This window comes from Mixophyes fleayi, chromosome 6 (genome assembly GCF_038048845.1).
Source record: "Mixophyes fleayi isolate aMixFle1 chromosome 6, aMixFle1.hap1, whole genome shotgun sequence".
Lineage (NCBI taxonomy): Eukaryota > Metazoa > Chordata > Amphibia > Anura > Limnodynastidae > Mixophyes > Mixophyes fleayi.
In genome coordinates, this window is record NC_134407.1 from 191,555,766 (window position 1) to 191,574,022 (window position 18,257).

Here is an 18,257-nt window from a genome sequence, read left to right on the forward strand (position 1 = left end):
CTCACATCCCTGGAGCTTACAGTGTAAGTTCCCTACTACACATATTTGGGTTCATTTTGTCAGAAACCCATTACCTCCCAGTATGTTTTTCTTTTGGAGGAAACCTATGTAAACACAGGAAGAACATACAAACTCTGCACCATACTGAACAATACTGATATTTCCACATATACACACTTACAGGGACAAATCTTTAAAACCTGAGAATCCGTGGAAATTAGGGACAGTTGTTAACTATTTTACTGTCATCATCATCATTTATTTATATAGCGACACTGATTCCGCAGCGCTGTACAGAGAACTCACTCACATCAGTCCCTGCCCCATTGGGGCTTACAGTCTAAATTCCCTAATATATACACACACAGACAGACTAGGGTCAATTTTGATAGCAGCCAATTAACCTACTAGTATGTTTTTGGAGTGTGGAAGGAAACCAGAGCACCCAAAGGAAACCCACACAAACACGGGGAGAACATACAAACTTCACACAGATAACAGTTTACTATGATTTGTATCTGCAAAAGTGCAATGCACGATTAAAAAGTGCACTATGTTTGCTCTGGATAAAGGCAGCGATCTGCCTACACAGTATAGATAGGAAGCAGGAAACGCCAATGTTTGGATCCATATTTTACTATCAGCAGTGAAATGGTTAAGACTCACAATGATGTTTTTAAGCGTGTGATTGACGCTAAGCTCCACCTACCAGAACAAGGGGCGGAAAGTTAACAGCCAATCGCCGGTTTCCTTTTTAAACGTCTACGGCGAGGCCAAGCCACTCATCACCGTGGAGATTCTTCGTAACAACGCGCCGGGATTGGTTGAATCAAAGCATCCTGTGCAGCTGATTGGTTGGCGAGCTTGGAGTTTAAAGCATTTAAATTGAGGGCGGTGGGCTTAGTGATAACGCGTCCGGAGCGGAGATAGGAGTTCTTGGCTGCACACAGTTCTCTCACACACACACACTGATGGCCTCACAGAATGTAGACCCGGCCGCGGCCCCCTCTGCCAGGAAAGGACTAGAGCCCGGCGCCCAGGCTGCCCGGGGGTCTGTGGGGAAACGGTGAGGCGGTGATCAGGCATCCATACGTTATGTCTGCTCTAATACTGCATGTATTGGGGGGCACAGTGGGAGGTAGCTGCCATCTTTTGTTTGGGTAGTGTGGGCAACCTGTGTCTCTCCAGCTGTAGTGGGGCCACAGAATGCATGAGGGCCTGTGTCAGATCTGTCTTTCCCATGATCTGTAAAATCATGTCTTCTGTTTCAGATTACAGCAGGAACTCATGACACTGATGGTGAGTATTGCATTGCATCTGCTACAGTATAGTTTGGTGTTATAAACCCGACTGTATTATGATCTTTATTTGATTTACATTAGATGTCTGGAGACAAAGGTATCTCTGCTTTCCCGGAGTCTGATAACTTGTTCAAGTGGATTGGGACCATTGATGGAGCTGTGGGAACGGTGAGCACATAAGACACTAAGTATTTCTTCTTTCTCCCAAACCCCATTAGGGCAGAGCCGTAACTTAGAATTCTAGCGCCCGGGGCGAGAGACAAATGCCGCCCCCCCCCTAGCCCTCAACTTTAACCAAATTAACCTAAAATATTCCTAAATTGCGCCCTCCCCTTCCTTCAGCCTTGCGCCCTGGGCGGTCGACCCTGTCGCACAGCCCTAGTTACGGCCCTGCCTTAGGTCCCTTAGTCTACTTGGTTCAAAAAGCTTTGTCAGACCGTTGGTAAGGTTTTTAGAATGGCTGTCAGCTGCTGAACTCTCCACCCCCTATAGTGTGGTTGTACCTAATGACTCATCCTTCCCCCCTCCTTGATTGGACAACAATACAATTCATATCTTACTATGTGTGGGTGGGAACCCCCTCCTTGTTATACAGTTTGGAAACTGTCAAAAAGCTGGAATGAATATCATTCAGATTTATTCCATGCAGAATTTGTTGGAAGGTGACCAATAAGGGGACTTGTTTGGGTGTTTTTTAATAAATGTATGCTCCCTTCTATTGTCATTGCAGAGAGCCAGATAAGTGGTCTCAAATTCTGCTTTCATATATCTATTCTGTAGGCTTATGAGGATCTAAGGTACAAGCTGTCCCTGGAGTTCCCAAGTGGCTATCCCTACAATGCTCCCACTGTGAAATTTATTACTCCATGCTTTCACCCCAATGTTGATGGCCATGGAAACATCTGCTTGGACATCCTAAAGGATAAGTGGTCGGCTCTGTACGATGTCAGGACTATATTACTGTCTCTACAGAGCCTTCTTGGAGGTGAGTGATTTCTACGCATAATGCTAGAACACCCTGATTTAAGTGCTTAATTGAAACTACTGAAAGAATATATAGGCAAAACAAATGCGTAATGTCTGTCATTAATGGTAGCTAATCTTGTATAGCACGTTAAACACAATGCAAAGTTAACATATTAAGGAAGTACAGAAGGGAGTTAAGTATCTTTTTTTATTTTTTTTATAAAACAAAGGGAAATTGATGGAATGCATGAATGTGTAAAGTCGTTTTTTTTGTTTTTTGAAAGTTCCTAGAGTGGAACTTGCTGCCTCATACATTCCACAGTGCCCAACGAGAGTATGGGCTACAAAGCTAAACGCTCAAGTGCATCAGTGATCAAATGGGAGTAAATATGGGATCGGAAGCTGCTTCCAATATCCAGGAACCTGGTTGTGTATGTCTTGGTGACATCCAGAGACAATCTTGAAACCTCCCATCTAACTGGCAGGCAGTAAAGGGAATGGAGAACATGTGATATGTTCACTGCCTGTTTCATTATGCACCAGTTGTAAGCCGTTCAGTTTTTCTGGTAGACCCAAGTAGAGCGCGTTGCAGTAGTCTAAGCGTGAAGACCCAAATGCCTAGGAGTGTAGGTGAACTTGAGGGCAACAAATGTTTAATTCTGGCTGTATTCTTCAGATGAGAGAATTATTTGATCATGGCTGACACTTTATGTTTAAATGTCAGGCGAGAATTAAGTAAAATATCAAGGTTCTGCACTTAATCAGTTTTGCATCACTGAAGGCCCAAGCTTAATTCCAGTTGGCTGGCTCAGTTGCAATCTTTGGTATTTAAATCCCATCATAAGTACCTGTCTTACCAGTATTCTCGCTGCCACTCGTCCACTCCTGGAGCTCAGCTGAACAGATATTATGGCTGCTATTTGGATATTAGTACTAGCAGAGAACAGTGCAGCAATAGAGCGTTTTAGTTAAGATCTTACAGAAGAACGCCTGAGTTTTGTTTCGCAATCCTTTGTTTTAAAAAATCCATGGGTGAGTCATGGACCTGTTTGCACTATGATGCATATGAGGCTATTTACACTGACACTCCTTTGCACAAGCTTTCAGAAGTGTCCCGCAGTTTTACTTTGGATTAGTGAAAAAATGTGCACGAATATGTAAATATGATGCAGCCTGGTTCTAAATTGACAGTCCATTACATAATGTACTATGGTTTAAACAAAAACGGTGACACCTGAGACTGCACTTATTATATATAGTACATGCCTTCTCCATGCCTGGCTCCCCTGCATGTGGTATGAGTGTGGGAATCTGGACTTGTACAGTATATTTTAACAGTTTTCACTGCATGCTCTCTGCTGAGGCAGTATAGAATAAAGCATTAAGACTATGTACATCCTGACTCTTTACACTAGCGCCCAGTGAAGGACTTTATGTAGCTTCTAGAAAAGGCACTAGTAACTTTAATTCTTGTCACAAAGGGTAATGAAGCATAGGATGTCTGTATTCTGTAGGTGAATGTATATATTAAACTTAAGCTGGATTGTATGTCTATTACAAAACTTACACAAGCGGTTAGAAGTAAAGGGGTTTATCATGATTGGCCAGTGAAGAATATAAATTAAACCAGGCAACAGATCACTTTGGGGGGGAAAATTCAATTGCCCTGGATTACTGTAAAAAGTAACATGGCCTGCGCACTATTACTGTTAATATGGTAATTTCAACATCGTCTTTTTGCTCATGGTTCCCTGAGCAAAGAGTTGGGTTAATTTTACCATATTAACAGTAATACACTTACTGCGGTGGTATTCTGGGGGAGTTTAATTCCCCCCCCCCCCATAAAGCTTTACAGGTATGCTCCTGAAATAAAGCAATTGGCATAAATGTTTACTGTGGTCTATATTAAAAAAATAATATAAAAATAGAATAACTTTCTTCCCGTTGACATAACAACTTGGTCAGTGCATGTGGTGGAGTAGGAAGGTCTAGTTGGCAGCCTCTTCCAGCAGCGAATTCTACTTTGGTAACTGACTAATTCTCCCTTGCAGATTTTTTTTTTTCTTCTTTTGAACTTGTATGTTCCCCCTTCTGAGTAGTTTGAGAACTTGTGTTATCTGTTCCCCCGCAGAGCCCAATAATGACAGTCCCTTGAATCCACATGCTGCAGAGCTCTGGCAGAATCAGATCGGTAAGTGCTGTAACTAGACGCTGCCTATTGAAGGACAAGGGGGTATAATGCTGCTTACCTGTCAGTTGAGCACTTGCCCCAACAACCATCAGTCTTCATCTTTTTGCAGTCTGAACCAGTAAATGCTAGATCAGAAGGCAGATATTTTTGAAGTTGGAACTCTTATGTTAATTGGCATCAACTCTGGGCAGTGTCTGTGGTGGGTACAGGAACTCGTAAGATAAAAATAAAAAGCCACAGGTGACCAGTGGTCAGTAACTCCAGTTTTTGAAGGACAAGGGTGGTCACCATTACTCAGTGCTGTCTGGGAAATGCTGGATTTGGTTCCCGGCCATCTGACCTTGTATAGAGTTCATATTAAACTCTATAACCTTATGTAGCATTAAAACTATCAAAACTTCAGCATTGTGGAAGCGTGGTGAGGTCACATCTCTATGTATAACCTCACCCGCCCAATGCTGACCACTTCAGATATGAACCATGAAGTATCCAGTATTAATCAGTCATCTCACATTCTACTGTTAAAACTAAAACGATTGCCTTCCTACAAGATTATTAGAAAAGCACCTTAGACATATTTAGAACTTTGTCCTAATGGGATGTAATGCACTGCTACATTCTCATTTTGGAGGTTTTTAAATTGCTACTTGTACAGTACCCACCATGCTTCTACAAAGCAGGTCTGCTGAGCTGTCAGGTGCTGTCTGCAGTATCCTATCATGGCAACAGGCAGCTTGGTGTACTTGGTTAGTAAAGTGTGGACACTACACTCGCTTTAGGTTTGGCTTAAAAGCAGCACGGTGGCTCAGTGGTTAGCTCTTCTGCCTCAATGCACTGGGGTAATGAGTTTGATTCCTGAACACGGCCTTATCTGTGAAGTTTGTTCTCCCCATGTTTGCGTGGGTTTCTTCCCACACCAAAAATATACTAGTAGGTTAACTGTCTGCTATTAAATTGACCTTGGTCTCTCCCAGTCTGTGTGTTGGGGAATGTAGACCTTAATCTCCAATGCAGCAGGGACTGATGAGAGTTCTCTGTACAATGTTGTGGAATTAGTGATTCTAAATAAATAGCTGCTAATATACTGCCTTTGGCATATTACTGTCAAATGGGGGCTTTGCATAGTCTAGCCTTCCCAGGCATCATGGTCATCCATTGTCCATGATGTGTAATGTATATTACAGGGGTGAAGTGCATTCAAAAATTGAAGTACTGCCTCAGTTTGTCCACCCTACATGGCTCTGGCTCTATGCCCATATATTCCCTCCATGCAAGTGTGATTTTATGATTTACAAAATCCCTTCATTGGTGAATTTGGCAAGAAATGTCCCACAAACACTGCTTCAGTATAAGCTTTGCTGGTTACCTTTTTAAGCTGCTTGCTATAGGCTTTTACAGGTGGGGAAGAGGGTTTTCTACTAGAGGAAAAAAATCACTAGGATAGGGGAATATTCAAAACTTGACTCAAGTTATTTGTAGTATATACAAACCTGCAACTGTATATGCTAGTGTTTCAGAAGTTCCTGTGTCTGCCACTTGGTGGCAGTCATAGCTTGGCATTGACAGCTGTTTTATCCATGCAGTGTGAGCTTTAACGTGCATTATTTTTTTAGCATACAAGAAGCATTTACATGAGCAGTACAAGAAGCAAGTTCGAGAAAAGGACATCTAACCAGCTCCCTATGGTTTTTGCGCTGTACATGACTGCTGTAATATATGCTTAACTTAATACTAGTCTGACTGTTTGTACAAATAAAGTGTTTTTATAATTTTGCTTTTTTTGTTTGTCTGCTTATGGTGAGAGCTTGTCACTTGGAGGGTCTCCTCTGTTCTTATGTCAGGGTAGTGGTTGTCTTGGTGTAAGAAAATAGGTGCCCAACAATATTGAAGCAGAAATGGAGACTTGCATCTGTCAGGAATACCACAGTCTCTGATCAGTACCCTCCATCTGTGACCACCAGGGGGCAGCCTAATGCAGATTGGTGTAGGTTCTAGCCATGAAAGGTGAAGACCAGAGGTGGTGCTCTATAGAGGATATTATGTAGGACTCCTGGAATGTATGTTATTCTCATACAGGGCACATCTAGGGGATATTTATGTTGCCTCTACTGTTCATAAAGTCTTGTCTACAAACAATCTGAATATATTTGGACTATAATGTTAGAATTTACTGTTTACTAAAATTAACCAGTCAGTATTTAGAAGAAAAAGCAAATATATACATTTCACACAAAGTATATGAATTGGTAAAATTGGGCTTAAGGTGACTGTTGGATTATGACAATAGTCCAGTGGTTCCCAAACTTTTGCAGTTCGCGGCACCCTTAGAGTCTTCAAATTTTTTTCAAGGCACCCCTCCAAAATAATTACTGAGCAGTCCTGTTTTAGAAGTAGTTGGGTCAAAAAATTGTAATAAGTATTTAGGTCACGACAAAAATACTTATTAAGTTGTATGCAAAAATGCCCCTCTGCAGCCAGGCGCACTGCCCCCTCTGCAGCCAGGCGCACTGCCCCCTCTGCAGCCAGGCGCACTGCCCCCTCTGCAGCCAGGCGCACTGCCCCCTCTGCAGCCAGGCGCACTGCCCCCTCTGCAGCCAGGCGCACTGCCCCCTCTGCAGCCAGGCGCACTGCCCCCTCTGCAGCCAGGCGCACTGCCCCCTCTGCAGCCAGGCGCACTGCCCCCTCTGCAGCCAGGCGCACTGCCCCCTCACACTCTGTCGCCTGTCCCCCTCCTCTGCCCTGCGCCAGGCGCCAGCCATAGAAAAGAGAAAGAAAACAGAAACTTACCAATCCGCGCGGCGCTGGGACCCACCAGCCTCCTCTCTCCCGCAGCTGTCACTGACGTCATTCAGTGACAGCTGCAGGAGTGAGGAGGCTGCTGGGTCCCGCCGCCACGTGGATTGGTAAGTTTTGGGATTTTTTTTTTAGGGCTGGCCCGTGACACCCCAGTGACAGTGTGGTGGCACCCCTGGGAGCCATGGCGCACAGTTTGGGAACCGCTGCAATAGTCTCTTAAAGATTCCACAAGTGAAGCCACTGATTATGCTGTCAGTGTAGTTATAACAGTATATCACTGACTACTTGTACAGTGTGCCTGAGGGGGTGTGGATTGGGCTGTTTATCATTATCTAACCTCACTGTAGGTTGAGTGTGACCAGGACAGACCACACTGACAAGTGTAGGATCAGTGATTCTGCTTATCACACAAGGGGTGGTCGCTCAGATGTTTTATAGCGTGATTTGGCCATATGACAGCCATGCAGGTACTTGGAGCAGTGATCCCAATGCCTACACACTTCACTTTGCTAATTTCAATTAAATGTGACTTCCTTGATATACCTCATGGAAACTTTAGGAATAATTTTAAGAGGTCTGTGCTAAAGAGACACCATAGTATGACAACTAATTTATGGTGTTTAGTGACACTCATGAGCTGGTGATAAACACGTGGTCAGCCAATCAGTGACGCTCCTGAAGATTCATTATGCAGCAAGCCTTAAATTGTAAAAAGTGAGGGGATTGCTCAGAGTAAGACCAATACAATCCTTTATTTTCCAGAATGTACATATGTTCTCAATGTCTGGATATGCAATGATGTCTGTATTTTTCTTTTAATAAGTCTTGGCATATTACAACACTGTATGTCCTCCAAGAAAGTATATTTCTACTGTAGATATCTTGCCTATGATTTCATGGGGGCCTAGACTATATGTTCTTGGGTAATATAAAGGTACAGGTGCCAGTACAGTAGCCCATGTGTTGCAGGACTAAGAGAATAAGCATGGTTTTCACAGCAGAGCATGGATTAATACACCACTCTTGGCAAACCAGATATTTATCGAGTACTTAGACTAGTCTGTGTAATGGTGTCCCTGCTGCTCACTTGGCCAGAATATCACCATTAGCTTAATACACAGCTCTACAATGACATCTCCTGGGATTTTTAATTGCCTTCTTTCCTTTATCCTCTGCTAATGGATGTAATTGCCCACGTGAGATACATCCCCTCCCCTGAGTCGCTGACTCGCACTAAGACGTAGTGATCTTGTTTCCCTGACGTCAGACTAGATTATTCTGCACAGATAAATATGTTGCTGTTTCAATATTAAGAAGTGCTGCAAAATATTTGCCTACAGTCAATGGAGTAAAACAAACAAAAGCTGTTTTGTGTGTTTGTCCTGTTTCCACAATGGAGTTGAAATGTCTGTTTGGACATACCTCAATTTAGTGGGGTGTCTTTTTTTTTTTTTTTTTTTTTTTTTTGGGTATATGAAAACTTCAGTGTTACTAGGATACAGGTGTCACTGAGTGACTTCTAGATCTAATGGATGGTCTTCAGTGACTATCTTGCAGTTGTAGTGCTGGTCTCACCAGCCACCCTATTTCAGTTTGACCCTTCTGCCCTGCTGAGTAAGTACTTTCTATATTCCCATAGCAATGCTGGCTAATGGTGTTAGTAAAGGAATGAGCAACAAAGCAAATAGGCTGCTATCTTGCTACTAGGCATCTGAGATATCCAACAGAACTGAAATAGCTACACTATAGCCCTACACCAACATAAATGGAATGGAGTATTCTACGGTGTGACTCCTGACATGAAGATCATCAGCGTAATGAAGTAAAATACACAAGATGCATGCTAGTGTACATTTTGGATCTAAACCCAACTTAGTGGTTAGCACTTCTGCCTCACAGCACTGGGGACATGAGTTTGAATCCTGACCATGGCCTTATGTGTGAGGAGTTTGTTTGTTCTCCCCGTGTTTGTGTAGGTTTCCTCTCGCACTCTAAAAACATACTAATAGCTTAATTGGCTGCTATCAAATTGACCCTAGTCTGAGGGAATTAGATTGTAAGCTCTATTGGGCAGGGACTGATGTGAGTGAGAATTAGTGGCGCTATATAAATCAATGATAATGATAAATGTTTTGAGAACAAATAGAGATGTTTATACCCATATCAATTGGATCCAAAATAAAGACAGTTTCTGAGGATGGGGGCTTTGAATATTGGTCCATAATAGAAAAGTTTGGTATGTACTTGTCTGTGTGTTTCTTTCTCTTTTGTCTACAGTAAGCCAATAGCCATATCCCTTTATTTTTGGAACCTTGGTATTACTAAATTACAGATAAGTTGCCCATCCCTAGCCTAAATCTTCAGTAAAGGTACTAGAAAATAACCATATATCTGACATTTTATTCAATAGCATTGGCTTATCTGCTAGTTATTATCTTTAAACGCTACCACCCCGACAAGAGCCCGCTGCTGCGCCTCCTCCATTTACACCCCGACAAGAGCCCGCTGCTGCGCCTCCTCCATTTACACCCCGACAAGAGCCCGCTGCTGCGCCTCCTCCATTTACACCCCGACAAGAGCCCGCTGCTGCGCCTCCTCCATTTACACCCCGACAAGAGCCCGCTGCTGCGCCTCCTCCATTTACACCCCAACAAGAGCACGCTGCTGCGCCTCCTCCATTTACTCCCCGACAAGAGCACGCTGCTGCGCCTCCTCCATTTACACCCCGACAAGAGCACGCTGCTGCGCCTCCTCCATTTACACCCCGACAAGAGCACGCTGCTGCGCCTCCTCCATTTACACCCCGACAAGAGCACGCTGCTGCACCTCCTCCATTTACACCCCGACAAGAGCACACTGCTGCGCCTCCTCCATTTACACCCCGACAAGAGCCCGCTGCTGCGCCTCCTCCATTTACACCCCGACAAGAGCCCGCTGCTGCGCCTCCTCCATTTACACCCCGACAAGAGCCCGCTGCTACACCTCCTCCATTTACACCCCGACAAGAGCCCGCTGCTGCGCCTCCTCCATTTACACCCCGACAAGAGCACGCTGCTGCGCCTCCTCCATTTACACCCCGACAAGAGCACGCTGCTGCGCCTCCTCCATTTACACCCCAACAAGAGCCCGCTGCTGCGCCTCCTCCATTTACTCCCCGACAAGAGCCCGCTGCTGCGCCTCCTCCATTTACACCCCGACAAGAGCACGCTGCTGCGCCTCCTCCATTTACACCCCGACAAGAGCACGCTGCTGCGCCTCCTCCATTTACACCCCGACAAGAGCACGCTGCTGCGCCTCCTCCATTTACACCCCGACAAGAGCACGCTGCTGCGCCTCCTCCATTTACACCCCAACAAGAGTACGCTGCTGCGCCTCCTCCATTTACACCCCAACAAGAGCCCGCTGCTGCGCCTCCTCCATTTACACCCCGACAAGAGCACGCTGCTGCGCCTCCTCCATTTACTCCCCGACAAGAGCACACTGCTGCGCCTCCTCCATATACTCCCCGACAAGAGCACACTGCTGCGCCTCCTCCATTTACACCCCGACAAGAGCACGCTGCTGCGCCTCCTCCATTTACACCCCGACAAGAGCACGCTGCTGCGCCTCCTCCATTTACACCCCGACAAGAGCACACTGCTGCGCCTCCTCCATTTACACCCCGACAAGAGCCCGCTGCTGCGCCTCCTCCATTTACACCCCGACAAGAGCCCGCTGCTGCGCCTCCTCCATTTACACCCCGACAAGAGCCCGCTGCTACACCTCCTCCATTTACACCCCGACAAGAGCCCGCTGCTGCGCCTCCTCCATTTACACCCCGACAAGAGCACGCTGCTGCGCCTCCTCCATTTACACCCCGACAAGAGCACGCTGCTGCGCCTCCTCCATTTACACCCCAACAAGAGCCCGCTGCTGCGCCTCCTCCATTTACTCCCCGACAAGAGCCCGCTGCTGCGCCTCCTCCATTTACACCCCGACAAGAGCACGCTGCTGCGCCTCCTCCATTTACACCCTGACAAGAGCACGCTGCTGCGCCTCCTCCATTTACACCCCGACAAGAGCATGCTGCTGCGCCTCCTCCATTTACACCCCGACAAGAGCACGCTGCTGCGCCTCCTCCATTTACACCCCAACAAGAGTACGCTGCTGCGCCTCCTCCATTTACACCCCAACAAGAGCCCGCTGCTGCGCCTCCTCCATTTACACCCCGACAAGAGCACGCTGCTGCGCCTCCTCCATTTACTCCCCGACAAGAGCACACTGCTGCGCCTCCTCCATATACTCCCCGACAAGAGCACACTGCTGCGCCTCCTCCATTTACACCCCGACAAGGCACACTGCTGCGCCTCCTCCATTTACGCTGCATGAAGTCCATGCACTGTGCAGAGGAGGACACGTGACGTGGGAATCTGCCTCAGTCTCTGCTTATTACAAAGCGGGTGAAGGCGTGAGGGGCCTCCTGTTGCCCAGCACTGCCATAGTGTATTTATAGCATTTTGAGAAATAAAATCTCTTTGGATTTTTATTATTCTGCTGAGAAAAGTATATTTACATTTCTTCGTAGAATATGTCCTGATTCCAGCACTCTAAGGCAAGATGTTTATGGCTACGTGGACATAATTTAATAATCAAATCTGTGGAAAATTAGAAATAATAATAAATTTATACAGGCCTTCTAGATTCCTTTATGCGTTATTGTGGCAGTGTGAACCATTTTTTTTTATATAAAGTAGAAGTATATAGTTATCTAGCAAGAGCCTTGTTTAGTCTACAACATGGTCCTGACTGCTAGTAAGTACAACAGCCTTAGAAACAAATGCATTTATTTGTGAATGAGACAAATGTAACTTGTCCCCACTCTGCTCTTATGAAAACATTTATGAATGAACATTGACTTATTTGCCCCACATAGAAACAATAGCACGTTGACAGTAGTTTTTGGCCCCCAGAAGTGTTAACTCTACGCCTACTAAGACTGCAATGCAATCAGGACCCGGGTTGGTTGCCAAACCCAAATCTCCTTAGGATTTGGTGCAGATGGACAGAATTGAATGTGATAATTGAATCCTTTTATAATGTCATATTAAACGCCATTGAATTGGGAAAGCTGAGGAAATAACCTGACTAATTTCACACAAATAACAATGACATTCACATGGTGGTGGAAGAGCTGACGTGGATGCAAAGGCCACATTGCCTCTGCCTTCTTCAACGTAGAAGTGAATAGTTAACGAGGACACAGAGAAAGACTACTCATTCCAGTAAATGCTTAATTATACATGTACCCTGAGAAGGACTCCATGTATGGATTAGATCGCCCAACTCGTTCATTAATGTCTGAAGTAAAAACAAAATAAGTCCAAGGTGGTGGTGAGGATTCTGCACTAACACACTGGTGCATACATTAAAATTTTATATCCACTGAAATTCTGCATTGATTGTCCTCTCCGAGAAGAATCCTGCTTTACACTCCCTCAGAATTGTCGTATAAAAGCATTGAGAGCCATCATTTGGCACCCGAGCTGTTTCTTAGTTAAATCTTACGTCTTTCTAGGAATATACTCCCTGATATATCCTTGAACATAGGTAGTCAAAGTGGTGTGCACACCTGGGGGTACAGGAAAGTGGTTCACTGGTGGTCCAGAAGATGTGCACGATAGGTGGGAAACTAATAACTAAGCTGTTTGTAGTACTTCCAAGGAAATCATGCTCCAAACAGTTGTCTCCAAATCTCATGCCAAGTGTTGGGGTTTTATTGTGTATGAAATGGACCCTACTACATCAACTAAACTGATCTCCTTTGGACGGAGACCATAGATTGAGATAATTCGTGATTGCATACTCTCCACTTATTTCTGAGCTGTAGAGTCCAGCTGTTTGTTCAAGAATTCAGTGCTACACGTTAGTTATGAAACCATACACAGAGGCCGAGCCAGTGATTGCCTTTGAGCGCAACAGCCTCTACTAGAAATATCTTCACCAGCCAGGATCTCATTGTCTGAGCCCTCATCGAGGTCACAAGTTGAGCTAACCTCTGCCCAAGCCTCCTCGGTGGCTTCCACTGTCCATATGGGAATGCTGATTTTCATCTGCATATCATGAAGCATCCTTTCCACGTGTTCGATCTGATCGGCCAGGTCTGGAGAGCAGGGTCTCTCTCCTCGCTGCTGATTCTCCCGTACTCTGCTGCTGGGGGACTTGATGTTGCGGGCCCTGTAGGCAACTTCTGAAGTTTTACCTATAACCCCAGTACTGACCAGTCTCTTGCGTCGGCCATGCAGAGGAAAGAGTTGGCAAAGGTGGTGTGCTTTACACAAATCCTGCTGGAAAAGCTCCAGGTTAGAGAGGAAGAGTACCCAAGTTCGTTCCAGCTCCACTCTCTCCTCCTGAGCTACTTCTTGCTCCATCAGCAAGATCATCAATGTGTTCATCAGATCTGTTGGGAAATTTATAGATAGAGAAGAAGATTAATGTTAGGCTCTATGCCACTGTTTCCCAACTCCAGTCCTCAGGGACCCCTAACAGTGCAGGTTTTCCAGGTCACAAGTGATATAATTAGGACCACCTGTGGATCTGTTACAATGTATCAGTCAGTAATGATTACACCTGTGCTCCAGCAGGGAGATATGGAAAACCTGCACTGTTAGGGGTCCCTGAGGACCTGAGTTGGGAAAACACTGCTCTATGCAGTAATACAAATTGACATATACTGCAGATGGCAGAACATGTGTCAGTCTCTTTTCCCCATTGTCTGCAGTAATGTAATCCTCATAGTACAGCTAATTTCTTGGTTTCCACTTATATATGTCATTATTCCCCATAAAGCATTAGTATTTCTATTACATTCTATAATGCTCTGCCTGTGATTTGCTACAACTCTCTTATCATGTTCCACACTAATTCATTTTATCCATTCATTTTGTCATTTACAAAAGTGTCTGTACATCCTCTAATGCTTTGCTTTTTCAAACTTCAATTGCTTTCTTATTCCAAGAGCTGCTCCTTCCTTACACACACAGCCCTTTGGATCTGCCCTGTAGCACTATTTATCCACTACGCAACTCTTCTCAGTAGATCTCAAGAGTAAAACATTGTAGTCAAGAATAGAGATTCTTGTATAACATACAGCACACAAGGGGGTATATTTATCAAGCGGTTTCTGTCGGGTTTGAATAGCGCAGCTGTTGCCTATAGCAACCACAGTCTAGTTATCATTTATTTAGTACATTCTACAAAATGACAGCTAGAATCTGATTGGTTACTATAGGCAATATCTCCATTTTTGAAACCAGTCAGAAACTTGCAGCTTGATACATTTACCCCTAGGTCTGTGATGAATTTTGGGGATCAATTAGTGCAGAATTAAGATGCCGATTTGAGGCAATTTGGTACTTGGGGCAAAATTAACCTTTCAGTGAACAGATAAACATAATTACACAGATCATTGTGAATTTAAAGTTGCTCTTCTCCTTTATATAGAAACCATGGCCTTGTCAGAGGATTGTCAAAAACCAAATGTGTTTAGGTGTGCCTATGTGATCCTTGTATATCAACAACAACTACTAAAGATATGAAACAAACTAGCAGAAGTACAAATTCTTCCATTATTACACAACACTCCCCTGGCTTGCTGATCTATAGAATACTGACAAAAAAATATGGATTTTTAAATATTAATAGCAGTGCAGCTAATAGCATAATGACCCCACTATCCATATTTCATGAGAAAATGGACATAGACTTGGCTCAGAATAGCCATTTGTCTAAAGCTGTGATACTCAACCTGATAGGGTACCAAATGCAGCGGCTGTCTATCCTACAACAGGGACGCACATCACCCTTTACCTCAGTAATAAGTTAGAATGAAATATTTATTTGAAGAAAGAGACACCTATCTGTAATAACATATTAGCAGACATTTTACTGTAAGATAAAAAGTGTTACAAGCTATCACAAACAGATAGATTGGGTAAGTAGATTGTCGGCTGCAAGGTGATTATATCATTTTCTCTTATTTTGCTGGAGCATCAAGTGATAAAACAGATCACACAATCAGCAAAAAGGAATTCCAATATTTGAATTCTCCCAATAATGATCCCTGGGAAATTCTAAACTAACAAATAGGCAAATCAAGTAACTGGAGGGGTGTGCTGGTGTGTTATCAAAGTAGGGCCTGAAGATCCTGGACCTTTTGAGGTCTCATGGATCACGGGTTTAGGGAATGAATGGGCACTTCCTTTTTGGAGAGAGGGTCTGAAGACCCATGCCAGACTCTTTGCACAAGGGTGAATTGGGTGAAGTACCACATCTCAGGCTTTCAATAAACAAATACAGCAACAACATAGTAAATAAAAGGTAGAAAAGAGTAAGACAACATTGTTGTTTATATCACAGGCATTACATGTGCACCTTTTGCACATACATAGTTATATATTGGAAGTCACCTACCTGTGCTTAGCTCAAAGGCTTTCTTCCTGCTCTCCTCCAGTTCCTCCCGCAGTCGGGTACAGTCTGACGTTCCTCCAACACACATCACAAGCTGCCGGTAACAGGCAGTCACTTTATTCAGTGAGTTATGCACCTTCTTGCAATCTGCCACTGTCCCTTGACTGCTACTCTCTGCTGCGTGCCCGCGTATTCCCCGCAGCGTTAAAGTTCTGGTGATAGGGTGCAAATGTGGTGGTGCCGGGCTGGCACCTTCAGGGGCGGACATGCTTCAGCTGTTTCTATCCTGACATAGGGGGCACCTGGACAAGGAAAGCAGAGAAAACCATCAGCAGTCGTTAAAGTCATTAAAATGTATTGAAGATATCGGTTTCTGCAAATGCCACATTACAGGACATTACACCAGTGGTTTTAGAACAAGCTATTGATGCCAGTACTGTGCTGTGTATTAGCCATTGACTAGCACTTATTGCAGGAGAGAAATTACACAGAGACAGAAGCGGCTTTTATCTAAGTCCTCACTCTGCATTGTACAAATCAATACCTATTGCCTGCAACAATGTAAATTCAAATAATGAGGATGAGGATAGGCAGTGACTTGCAGCAAGCCTGTTGATATGTCACATTGATGGGTTTACTATATACACAAGGCATTGACACCCACACCGCTAATCTGGAAGCTGACCTTAACCCTTGTCGCCTTTCATATACTCGACAGACTATGTGTATGTTGTTCACCACTATATCTAGTGAATAAAAGAGTAACTTACAATAAGTCACAAACATTCCGAGTATACTGTTTTGGGCTATCTCTCTTATACATTGAAGAATTCAGAGATTATGCTTAAGCTGTCACTCTTGGGAGGGTTCTATTGTCCCTTCGTGGGGATGGACATTATTCTGTTTACCTTTAAAGACCACAAGAGCATCTAGAGAGCATCTCCATGACATGTCTTTAGCTGTGTGATGCATCTCTGTCTGCAAGTCTGGGGACAGTTTCCTCCATTCTCAGCTCCATGCTCACTCCTGGTGGCATTTAACCCTGTCCTGCTTCTATCTATACAGGCTCACCTTCATCGTGGTGTGTTTCCACTAGCACAGTAAGAAGATTGGTCCTTACTCCGTCTCTCTATCCACTGCACTCTGATATTGTCAGATCTTGCTCTCCCTGGCCTGTCATGTCACATGAACTTACCTGCCCCCTTCTGAGTTCTTCAGATAGCAGCACCGGTTGTGTCACATCCCTTCCTGGGCCGCAGCTTAGTTAGAGAGGTGAGGAGCAGAATCCTTTTGTGTGAAAGCTCAACCTGCGTGTTTAATAGGATAATGGCAGGAAGCAGCTGCTCTGCTGATTAAAGTCTCATGGAGCCGGATTCCCAGAGGGAGCTTCTCCATTTCCCACTGTGGGAAAATATACAGCTCCTAGCACAGGATCCCGCCTCTAACTGCAGCTCCCTTGCCTGCTACTCCAAGCCTATCTTATGGGAGGGGAGAGTGTGCAGAAGCACTTAGACACATGGATACATGCTAACAGAGAAAGGGAAGGCAACATGACAAAACACCATAACATAGGAGAATTCACACAAGCTAAAATATAAGCACAGGAATTAACATGTAAACACAATAACAGACTTCTCATTCCATTCTAAGCTTCTTCCTATCAATATGTATGAAGCACCTGCTCTTGTATCTCCAGGTTCACCCCCCACACACAGATTGTGCTCTGTGATTTGGTTTTTTTTCTAAACTGCCTAAACAACGCTCCATGTTCGAGCCTAGAGCAGCCAGCAATCCTGACAAAAATCCATTCAGGATCGACAGATTGACCACAATCATTATCTGTGTGACTCTGACAGACTAATTAGAGCACAAGGCATCTGATCATTTGGCCTAACTTCTGAACCAAAGCTAACATTAGTCACCTCGTCCTTGGTGTCACTCTTACATGAGGTCACACTGATTTTTGTGTACAAGCCAGGTGTAGCACAATGTGTGAGATTGTACTTCTGCATGTGCAGTTTTGCATCTGGTTATTCACCAAAGAGGTGGGCTATGTGTGTAGCATTTATATATAGGCAAACTATTTAACTCGATGAGGGGTGGATGTTGCTGTTTCATGTGCCTAAGTATTGTGCACTACTATCAATATGTAATATGCCTGCTACAGCACAACAGTTACAAATCAGTGTTTTGGGTTGATCAATCCTGGTATTTAAAATGAACAAACAGAGGAGGTGACCAGGAAAATTCAGAGGCTTTAGCTTAGGGCCATTCCTTCCAATGAGAATCTTGTGTAGAAGAATTCTAGAACCAGCAGAAACATGGTTCTTACATTACCTTGTAGACACCAGATAACCCCCCCACCGTAACCCTCTCCTGCGCTTGCGATAGACAACAGCTTCATAGTATCTGATTGCAGGAGGAAATACAGTGTGACACCTGTTCATTATCCTGCAGTCATTGTTATTGTTCATAAGTGTAATATCTGCCATAACCATCCTATGCATAATAACAGAGAACAGGCAGCAGTGAATTACAGCACTGCTCACACAATGACT

At 44.4% G+C, this 18,257-nt stretch overlaps 2 protein-coding genes across 3 annotated transcripts; one reads left to right on the forward strand and one right to left on the reverse strand.

Annotated features, from left to right (window-relative positions):
• Positions 1 to 812: 812 nt before the first annotated feature.
• UBE2C (ubiquitin conjugating enzyme E2 C) lies at positions 813 to 6,232 on the forward strand. The gene is made up of 6 exons (XM_075177689.1): positions 813 to 1,066; positions 1,272 to 1,299; positions 1,383 to 1,469; positions 2,082 to 2,286; positions 4,399 to 4,458; positions 6,072 to 6,232. The coding sequence occupies exons 1-6, from the start codon at positions 972 to 974 to the stop codon at positions 6,128 to 6,130; spliced, it is 534 nt and encodes a 177-aa protein (XP_075033790.1). The 5' UTR covers positions 813 to 971; the 3' UTR covers positions 6,131 to 6,232.
• Positions 6,233 to 12,060: 5,828 nt separating this feature from the next.
• On the reverse strand, positions 12,061 to 17,178 carry LOC142160529 (regulator of G-protein signaling 9-binding protein-like). 2 transcript variants are annotated; one of them, XM_075215394.1, is made up of 3 exons: positions 16,895 to 17,178; positions 15,703 to 16,001; positions 12,061 to 13,690 (listed from the first exon to the last, which is right to left on the reverse strand). In XM_075215394.1, the coding sequence occupies exons 2-3, from the start codon at positions 15,965 to 15,967 to the stop codon at positions 13,161 to 13,163; spliced, it is 795 nt and encodes a 264-aa protein (XP_075071495.1). In that variant the 5' UTR covers positions 15,968 to 16,001; positions 16,895 to 17,178; the 3' UTR covers positions 12,061 to 13,160. The 2 variants fall into 2 exon arrangements, with proteins under 2 accessions (XP_075071495.1, XP_075071496.1); XM_075215395.1 differs by lacking the exon at positions 16,895 to 17,178 and adding an exon at positions 16,771 to 16,856.
• Positions 17,179 to 18,257: the final 1,079 nt, after the last annotated feature.